At 52.4% G+C, this 10,590-nt stretch overlaps 2 protein-coding genes across 2 annotated transcripts; one reads left to right on the top strand and one right to left on the bottom strand.

Annotated features, from left to right (window-relative positions):
* HO133_009943 (uncharacterized protein) lies at nucleotides 1–2,477 on the top strand (the record flags this gene model as incomplete). Its single annotated transcript, XM_037300799.1, has 2 exons — nucleotides 1–39; nucleotides 81–2,477. The coding sequence occupies 2 exons, from the start codon at nucleotides 1–3 to the stop codon at nucleotides 2,475–2,477; spliced, it is 2,436 nt and encodes an 811-aa protein (XP_037153616.1).
* A 6,820-nt stretch (nucleotides 2,478–9,297) lies between these two features.
* HO133_009942 (uncharacterized protein) lies at nucleotides 9,298–10,590 on the bottom strand (the record flags this gene model as incomplete). The annotated part of the gene is made up of 1 exon (XM_037300798.1): nucleotides 9,298–10,590. The coding sequence occupies one exon, from the start codon at nucleotides 10,588–10,590 to the stop codon at nucleotides 9,298–9,300; it is 1,293 nt and encodes a 430-aa protein (XP_037153615.1).

Below are 10,590 nucleotides of genomic sequence, written 5' to 3'. Positions count from 1 at the left end.
ATGGCGTCAGAAGGCAGCGTCCAAGCCTGCAGTATGGTGGTGAATCATGATCTTGAGCCTAGAAAGCTGACGGGTAACAGCAATCCTTGGCCGACAGCTCGTCTATACCCTTCTATCCAAGCTTAAGCGCTGGCCCTTCCGAAGCTCCGCCACCATACGAAGACCTCCGAGAGCAACCAACATCGCTTGTGGAGAAGGATGGAAAGACACCCAGAGACAATACAGATCAAAAAGCTAAACACGATCTGGAGAGCGGGACCCACTCACGCTTCAATGCACCGCCCACCGTCATGGATGGCAAACAAGGAAAGCGTCTGTCACTTGCTCACTTAGCAGAGACAGGAAAGCTACCAGCGCTGCGGAAAATTGGCCGCGGAGGCTCTGATGAGACGTTAGCATCTCTGGACAAATCTTGGCGATATCATCGACAAGAGTTCGGTTCCACGGACACCAAGACTGTTGCCCGTCTCTTTGACTTATGCCGATGCTGGAACACTTTGGGTATGCTTCGTGATGCTGTGGAGACAGAAGCACCGCAGGTCTTATCTTGGACGATCAAAGCCCGTAACACCGAATTCTTCGATTTCCTCTTGCAACAGCAAGTCGATGTTGATCGACCGGACGAGGAAGGCAAAACTCCATTGTTTCATGCTTCAACGTTAGGCAAGGCTTTCATTGTAAGAAGATTGCTTGACACTGGAGCCAATGTACATTGCACCGCGGGTAGTGTTACCCCTCTCCACGTTTCAGCCGAGAAGAACTATACCTCAATTGTAGACTATCTCCTGGAAGCCGGCGCAGATGTCAATGCGCTGAACTCGAAGGGTAATACCGCGCTATACTGGGCCAGTAACAATGGGAATCTAGAAATGGTTAGGAAACTTTTGGGCAAAGGCGGTCAAGCAAATCATACCGCTCCGTCGACCATCTCTCCGCTTCACGTTGCCGCAGTTCGAGGTCACGTGGAGATCGTTGAGGTCTTATTGGATGCAGGGGCGGATCTCAACGCACGAAACTTTGAAATGACACCAGTGCTTGTAGCGATCTCATACCAGCAAGAACGAGTCCTTGACTGTCTGCTCACTCGGGGTGCGATAGCAAACCCCAGCTTGGGCGAAAAATTCGCGCTGCACTTTGCTGCCGGAAAAGGATCACGAAGCCTTGTTACCCTGCTTCTGGATGCCGGAGTTGAAGTAAACACGACGAGCGCTAAGGGTCATACGGCTCTTCACATAGCCGCAGCCTTGGGGAACGAAGACCTCGTTGACAGACTGCTGGCGAGATCAGCCTCCGTCAATTTGAAGTCGCTGTCTGGTTTCACGGCCTTGCACGACGCCTCATTGGCGGGCCACATCGTTGTGGTCAAACAGCTTTTATACGCGGGTGCTGACATTGCATCCACCACCTGCACTGATTACACCGCTCTGCACTTTGCCGCGGAGAAAGGCTCTCTCGACGTAGTGAAGCGACTCATGGAGGCCGGATCGGATGTCAATGCCCAGTCAATCAGAAAGTGGACCCCGCTGCTGTGTGCGTGCAGAGAGAAGCATTTAGCTGTTGTCGAATTGCTCCTCGACCACGGTGCTAACCCTGATCTGTTGGATTCTCAAGGCGTCTCGCCGTTGATCATCGCGAGCGAAAATGGAGACTTGGGCATAGTGAGGAAGCTTGTCTGCGACTGTTCCGCAAACGTCAATAGCCAGTCGATGAATGGCGTTACTGCTCTTCACATGGCAGCCCAGAACGGTCATGCATCTGTCGTGAGCTTCCTTCTGAATAACGAAGCCGACGCAAACACATTGTTCTTGGGGAACACGACGCCATTGGCGATGGCGACCTGGCATTTACACACTGATGTCATCAACCATTTAATCCCGGTCACAAAAGATCCCTGCCTGTTGGATTGCTTCGGCTGGAACAGCATCGACTGGGCGACAGCAGACCCATCGGTGCTCTCTAAATTCTCCCTCGAAACCCGACCCGAGGAATACATCCCCACCAGCGTAGCAACACGCAAATCTCATGTACGTCGGAACATCAGCAATCTAGCGCGCGCAATGCTCCAAGCCAACGTCGCAAACGACAACCGACTTCCCGTCCTGGGCGAATGTCTGCTGATCATGCACGACACGACCGACGCCGAACATGCATTCCAGCTCCAGGTACACCCGTACGCCACCACGGCGGAGGGACCACTGACGTATTGGCTTGCGTGCAACTCGTGCGAGACCGATATCACGGGCAATCTCTACATCTGTCTCACATGCGCCGACACAGCCTTGTGCGAGGATTGCATGACGAAGTACAAAGACAAGACGAAGGAGATGAGGACCTGTAAGGATCACGTGTATCATGGCATCTTGTCGCATCGGCATTGGGAAGGCGAGTACGGCAAGTGGCCGTCGCAGCTTGTGAATACGAGAGGCCAAAGTGTGGATGGGTGGTTGAGACACGTTCTGGTTGCTTATGGCGGATGAGAGATTGAATGAACCTTTTTTTCATAACTCGAGTCCGGACGTTTCCTTGTCCTATCGCCATTGAAATTTCCTTCCTGTCACCCAACAATTCCGACAAGGCGCAGAGGACGGACATCTCGCGCAACGCAAGGGAAGCAAATGCGTACCAGCCCAGCATGAGCCCTTCAATCCTACCAGACGCATCTATATCAGAGCGGCACTCACTCACTCACTCAAAACCGCCTGTATGATTCGCGTCGTATTCTGTCCGCCGAGTATCGCATCCCACACTCGACCTTTGTTCCTGTCATCCCTCAGCCTTGGATTCTGTCCAAGGCTGTGCTATGACGGATCATGATTAGTAGGCAAAGTGGAGATGTATGTATTTAGATATAATCGATTGATGATGACTGATTAATTCATCGATCCATCGAAAGCCATGCTTCCTCCCACGCAGATAGACAGATAAAAACGAGCACGCACGCACGCCCTTTCTTTCCTTCCCTTTTGAGTTATCCCCAAGTTCACCACTGACAGTTTCTGCACACTCTTTCGCTTCGCGGGCGCCGGGGTTTGAGATGTGGCATATATAGGGTTGCACGTTGCCTCCAAGAAGATGTCGTCGTCGTTGATGGCGAGTGTTATCAGTTGACGAAGCGAGTCTTTGACAGCGGGATGGATGGGCGGAGGAGAAGGAAGGGGAGGGAATTATGTTGGAGCTTTCATCGCTTGTGTCTTTAATTTTTCCGGCCGTAGTGTGACGGGTTGACATTACTTTTTTAGATCGTGTAGGCCATGTCGAGATATCTGCACGTGGTGGTCCGGATAGAGAAAATCTCGATGCTCGACTTCACCTCTGAGAGATACACGTGCGCGTATGTGTGGTGAGACGTGGGATTCTTATCTCCGGCCGATAGAGAAGGACGAAAAGCTAGGTAGGAGCCTGATATGTATACGTCGACGTCAATTACTGACTTATTGTCTGTCTTCCGCATACTCGTCCGACCAAGGGCTTATCTATCTATCTCTCGATATGAAGCGGGCGCAGACTCGATGACTACATACCATCAAGCCCCCCCCTCCTTACATAAAAAATCCCCTGCTCCGCGCAAGCAAACCTCGAGAATTTCCATCCATGCGGATGCATCGGAAATACCATGGCCGTGAGAGGCATTCCACAAGTACCAGGGGCAGAATCCGACGAGTAATTATCGGACCCCTAGCTCTCCCCACAGCACCAATGAAGGAAAACCCCTAGCGGTCGAAGCCTTAGCGAACCCCCCCCCCACAGATTCCGAGCCGTTGCCACCGTCAGAAAGTGGGTATAAGCCTCATTCCCGGATCGGATCTCGATGCGACAAAGGCCTCTTACCAGTCTGGCAGTAGCGGTCGCGGTCACCGGAGCGTTGTTTCGACTCCTGAAGAATCGATTGGAATGGGACCACACGCGCCGGAAATCGTCACCGCTGGTCCATTCCCAAGGATACGTACGGATGGGGCTTTCCGACGCGAATGTCCTCGGGACGGCCCCGCCGCCTGAGCTGAGGAGTATGCCGTTGGTTGGCGTGGAGTGGGGTTTGAAAGAGGCGGGCGCTATCGTCTGTTGATTTATCGATGACGACGCCTGCCTCCTAAGTGTGTTGAGACGAAGTGAGCTATCTTGGGCCTGTTGCTACTGAAAATACTATCATCTCTACGGCGACTACTTATTCCGGAATCCTACAGTATAGATAAAGATCAAGACTTGTGGAGCGGAGACCGGGTCAAATCAAGCCGCTTGCGCTATGTCTCTCTCGAAAACGGTTCTTTACACTTTCTTTCTAACAACCGCCTTCTATATATCTGTAAGACCTTAGTACGGATGGCTAGATCATAGGCAAAACCCTCGCGGGGCCATTCGGTGCGTGGTTTCATATGCGAGTTTGCAACCCACGGTGAATCCGCTGCCGGCGTTGTGCGTGAGTTGGGAGATCAGTGCACACAACGGGTTGTAGAACATGATTATTTTGTTACAAATGCTACGCCAAATGCGGTGTGTCCGTCCTGGATGCCACCTTTCAACATTGCAGTTGGAATCGAGGGTGCATTGAGCAGTGATCCTCCCATGAGGTATCGTCTCACAGCGGCTGCACCATGATGTCGTACGTCGACACGTTTGTGGGACTCGTCCGACGAGGACGTTTCGACAAATCTAATCATGAAGTTGTTAAGCTTGCCATCTTTGATCGTATGTGGAGGCTAAACTGTACTACACTGGTGATGCCAGGAGGATGATCTTTCGACGAGGCGGATTCCCTCATCCGGCCCATCACACACCCGAAAAACCCGAGACTGATCCTCTCACCTCAAGCCCTACGAGTCCATCCGGCTGATCCTTCCTGGGAGCCAATACTGATCAATGATTTCATCATGAACATCGCACCTAGCGTCTAAGCCCCGGAGAATGAGCCGTGGAGGGTGCTCGGGACGAGCTTTGTGACTATGTATGCTGGAGGAAGAATCTGATGAAGGGGTTGAACGGATTCAATGCATTCAGTGCTCTGCTCTGTATCCCTTGGCCTGGCTGCTTTAGCCTTTCGACGCCCGACGGGAGACTTGTACGACCTGCGACTCAACGACTCCAGCACCCTCCGAGCCTGCCTTCTACGGTCTTATGCACCTCTGAGACTTCTTTTCTAGGGTTCCACCATCATAGCTTCATGCGTCAACACCACCGTGTCTATGTGGTGATCCGTGGCCACATCCGATAGAGCCGCAGCGCCAGATTTTGACTTAGATTCGGGACAGATGAAGGGATGCTAATGTCTTCTCATTAGAGGCTATACGTGTTAGTCACATAAGAAGATGATCTATCTTCGGCTTAGTTTCGCATGTGGATAACCTGTGGCGACCTGTAGGAAATATCCTAGCTCCGCAATTTGAGCTCCCGGCCGAGAAGCTTACAAGGTACCAAGAACCCTCGGCGCTGCTGCTAAACGGTATCATCGTTGACCGAGTGAGAATCGCGGTTCAAATTCCTCGTCTACATGATGTCACACCGGATCTTTTCAAGACGAGTCCATTAAGCTCAAAATCAGGGAGTGAAAATCACGTATGATCGAGTACCTTGGCAAGCTTGAATACCTTGAGATGCGATGCCGGTCAGGGAAAGAGGAGTCTCCAGTCAAGAACCAGCGGCTGGGAACGGTCGTCTTGCGGACGGCCGCTTCCCGACGTCAAATAATTGAACCTTGCTTGATCGTCTACCTTCTAAAGACTGTCCCTTGTTCTGGAGTTTCCCGTGACAGCTCAGACAGAAAACCCCCCAGTTTCTGAAATCAGCAACCACGTTACGGTACCGGCAGTCTTCCTAAACAGGAATACAGTGAATTGATCGGCGAATATGGAGCATGGATGTGAGACCTTTCGGCAAGCAAAGGCGCGGAACAGCTCGGGGATGAAAACGCGTACTATAGATTCGGGGATGGCTCGAGGAAGCTAGCTGAGGAGATAGATGCACGTAACGCGGGTCATACATTGTTCTTGACTGAGGATGGTGAACACAACACACTTCGTTTGCCGTTTACTGGTATGAGGGTGATGTCAATTGATGGCTCTTGCACCAACCCGCAATGTATATACTGCGTAGGGCAGATGACACCTATTGAACCTGGTCAGTCAAACTAATCTCACAGATTACCCCGTGTTGGGATATTACTTTCGAGATCATCCAATCGAAAGCAAGGCAGTCAGATTGCGGTATCGGGTCAAAACTGTGCTTCTTCTTCTTCTTCTTCTTCTTCTTCTTCTTGCGAGATACGATATTAGATCACCGCGGCCCTTTCTTTGTCCAGCAAAGTCGACCAACTTTCCGGAGACTGTCCAGCTGTCCTGGAAGAACTTCTTTGTCCAACGGCTCAGATTCGTCAGCGCTTCGCAGGGCGTATGACAATTCTTCACGACATCCAGCACCAAGGATACTACATCATTGGGATCTCCTTGTTCTCGCAAGATACATCGACTGCCACATCTGCTTTCTTGTTTCAGCCCAATCGCCCCTGGCTCACCCTTGGAGGCTGATAGCCAGGGCAGCTTATCCAGCGGGAATCGACCCTGAAAGACTCCATCCCATCTAGATCCGCATCAAATGGAGCCTATTCCTTTGAACTTCAAAAGTAGTCGCAAACGGAGCATTTAATTTAGCCTGCGCTTACAATCAAGGACTCGACATGGCCACCTTGGCCACCTTCGGTAATTCACGTAGGTCTCCCATCAACGACAGAGCCGCTTTCCGACAGTAGGGTTAGGGCTCCACCAGGGCCATCCACGGACCTTCCCATCGACCGCAGCGTGATCAAAACTACCCACGCATCCACCCTCACCAGGCATCTTCCCTCCACGCTCAGACACCCAACGCCAAGCATACGTAACCCTCATACCGCCCCCCACTCCCCCAACCAGCACCGCACAGACCCACCCCTCATCCTTTCCTACTGTAGGTAAGGTACCTAAGGTAGTTTTTAAGGACCTCCCTAGCCCCCCGTGACCCATAGGCCCGCCAAATCCGTCACAGGAATCCAGTACGTACTCTACTCTACCTTAGAGTCTGCTGTATGTATGTACCTACCGACTAGCACGTACATGACACCCCCCTCCCGCACAGAACAAAAAACCAAAACCGTGCACCCCCCGCCTCTCAAACCCCCAAAACGCCGACGCGCCCGATCTCATCTCCCCATCCCGATCTCATCGAGAAATATGAAAAAACCCCCGATGCTCGATCGGCCTAGCAGGCCCTCCCCCCACGCATGCAGGCCGGTTCCCCACTCTTTTTTCCGCAGTAAGGTATGTAGAACTATACGCGCTCCTCTGCCCTTGGTTCCCCATGTTCCCAACAGAAAAATGTAGGCATCGTCGATCGTGTCTAGAGGACCTAATGTGATGTACTGTCTGTTCTGTCTGTTCTGTTCTAATGGGGTGAGGTGTATGCGGCGGAGATCCGGGGAATTGGAAGTGGCGAAAGGTGCATTATTATGTATACCTACTGTGAGTGGCGAGGAGGCGGGATAGAGTCCGTCGATGTGGGTGGATTTGGTGGGACTACAGTGCCATGTCGTCGTCGATCTAGGTACATGGTTGTGTATGTGTGCACATGCGCACGCGCACCCCACGTTTCTCTCTCTGTCTGTCTCTCTCTCTCTCTGTCTTTTTTTTTTTTTGGCTTTGGGGCTTGGGCCGACGAACGAACGAACGAACGAACGGACGCTATCGATTACGTGGGTACTTATCGATAAGCAAAGGGGCTGCGTTCGCCTCTTAGGTACTCTATGACTCTCCGGCATTCATTATCATTAGGCAACAGCGACAATGTACGGGGGCACGGGGAAGGAATGATGATGGAAGCATTCGAAACCATAGTATCAATCATATGCCGGATAATGATAACATGACATGACATCCGATCAATACATTCATTCATTAATTACTTACCTACTTACCCACTACCCACACAGACATGTCCTCCCTACTCGACTCGACTCTCCTCCAAAGAGCTACCCCATCGTCAGTGCGCCCGACTCCGACGCAGGGTCATGGCGCTAATCCACCCCTTTCCTTTCCTTTCCTGTGCTGACCGCATCCGTCCCCTACATGCACGTCAGATACGGACCGGGGGGGAGGGGGAGCGGGCGTCGGGCTTGCCCTACCTATGTATTCCGTTCGTTCATCGTTTCGGAGTTGAATGGATGGGGTGGGTAGGGTAGGGTAGGGTGACTGTAACGCGCGACGCGGTATATTATTCAGCTGACACCCTTTCATTTCTTCTTTTCTTTGGGGCCAGCACGGCGTGAGTTTTTTTCTGCTTCTCTTATTGTGGGTATACCGTATGGATTGGATTGGATTGGAATGGATTGGATTGGATTGAGGAGTGGCGGGATGCACGGAGGAGCCGGCGTCTCCTGTCTTTCTTACTTTTTCTCCCACTCGGTTTTTTCAAAAAGAGCGAGCGGTCAGTGGTGTACGTACTGTTCAGCAGCGAATGGGAAACGGCAGCAAGCACGTGTGGTCTCGTAGGTTGATTTGTAGTGCGTATTCATGACGTCTACATTTCAATGACATTCATGCCAACATGTATAGGTAGAATGAACTATACCTGCAGTACATCATTGCCACCATTCTCGTTGAATCAGCATCCGCCGGCGACTTGTGGCTCAAAAGGCGAAATCACACCACGACCATACCGAACTCACCTACCCCACACCATGCTCCTCCACACATGCGGGGGAAGGTGGCCGCTGCAACTTGCAAGATAAGCACCTCCCCCGGCATTCACCGCTGTTTCGAATTTTCGAGTTTTCGAGGGGGAACAGGGATATCCTTGTTCAGGGTTTCAGGTGGGGCTGTCTGCTAATTGATGCAGCTTGTACGAGTGGCTTTGGGCGAGGAGGGCCGAAGTCTGGCATGCGACTTGCCGGGGCTGTGGAGACGGACGGGTAATGCATGGTAGAGTGAAGGAAGGCACCTTTGATGATAGCTAGACGTGTGATTGCTCGGATTGCTTCGAGCAGAAGTTCTATGATGGGCGCTATTCGCCCGGGTAGTTGTATGGGCAGGGAGAAGAAGAAAACGCATGTAGTCTATAGAGGTATTCATTCAATCACTCAATGCGTCCTAGGCTGCAGGCCCAAACCTCCCATCGTGTATTCGCGCGCCTGAAATCGCCTCGCTCGCAAGTTGTGCTGCTGTAGCGGAAAAGTCTATTGGGGTGTAAAGCTTGACAAATGAAGAAAAGGTGATGATATAATCCAACGCACGACCCAGTGACGCCTTGCGGACATTGCTCCGTCGTTTCCGCCGTCATGGCTCAGTACCGTTCGGCCAAATCATTCCCTGCCTGACTGCCTGCGGTGCTCGAGCTACCACTAGCGAAGCCACTGCTAGGATTGAGCAAGTCTTGTACTGCCACTTTCGGAATCTGCGGAACGGGTAGCTTCCTGTGTGTGCCATCCGTGCGACTCATGATTTCGCTGATCCGGGGGCCGCCGCCGTATGTAGATTGGTTCGTGAGGCTGCCGTAAAGGGGAGTGCCGTCGGCTGAAGGCTCCATTGGGGCGAGAGCCGGTGCGTGCGTGAGGGAGAGGTGGCGGATTCCAGGCAGGTGAAGGCCGTGGTCACCGTAGGGTCGTAAGCGGGGTGAGTGCGCGGGAGTAGCCAGAGGCGTATGATCGGGTGTGGGCGAGAGCGAGTCGTGAGAGAAGGTTGGAGATGAAGGAGCGGTCGAGTTGGGAGACGCAGGTCGCGACCGCTTGAACAAGCGGGGCCTTGAGCTGTCGTCTTCTTCGTTCGAGTGGGACCGGGACATGTTTTGCGAGTAGGCATATTGCGAAAGCGAAGGTAGTCGGTTGGCACTACTGCTACCGTGGATGTAGTATGGGTGGTGGTGGTGGTGGTGATGATGGTGGTGCCGAGCGACAGACCCGTGGTTTGGCTGTTGGTCTTCACGCTCAACTTGTGACGCAGCTGTCGCAAGTAGATTGATGTCCATGGGATTGTGTGACAATCCGTTCGGACTGCCTCCGTTACTTCGTGCGTGCGGATTGAGTGTAGATGGAGTGTTGGCTGAATAAGAGGAGTACGAGTTGGGAGGAGAAACGTTGGGTGAGCCGACTTTGGATGTAGGGGCGGAGCGTGACATGTTGTGCTGCGGAGGAGGCATCATGGACGCAGATACGGCCTGGTCTTGATGGGCGTAGCTTGCCATGGCCGCAGTCTGGTGTGTAGTCTTGTTGCTTCGTCTCGAATTGGGATTATTGTGTATCCGTGAATGTCGAGTCAGCTCATCTGACCGACTGAAGCGTTTCGTGCAGCCCGGAAACGAGCATCCGTGTGGCTTCTCCCCTGTATGTGTTCTTATGTGCCTTGTTTGATGTTCGAGGCGGTGAAAAGCCTTATCGCAGAGAGGGCATTTGTATGGTCGAGGCAGGTCTTGTCCTTTATCGTCTGGAAGGCCTCCGACCAAGGGCGGTAGTGCCCTGACGGCCGCAGACATACCGCCTTCCTGGGTATAACCTCCTCTTCCTTGTTGCTGATCGTATGGATTTTGAGGTTGTGGATTCAGCAGGTTGGAAAATTCCACCGCTGAGCTTGCTCGCTGCAT

The sequence above is a fragment of the Letharia lupina genome (genome assembly GCF_014066315.1).
Source record: "Letharia lupina isolate WasteWater1 chromosome Unknown contig_8, whole genome shotgun sequence".
Taxonomy (NCBI): domain Eukaryota; kingdom Fungi; phylum Ascomycota; class Lecanoromycetes; order Lecanorales; family Parmeliaceae; genus Letharia; species Letharia lupina.
Note: the sequence above shows the minus strand (reverse complement) of the source record. Positions and strands in the feature narration are given on the sequence as shown.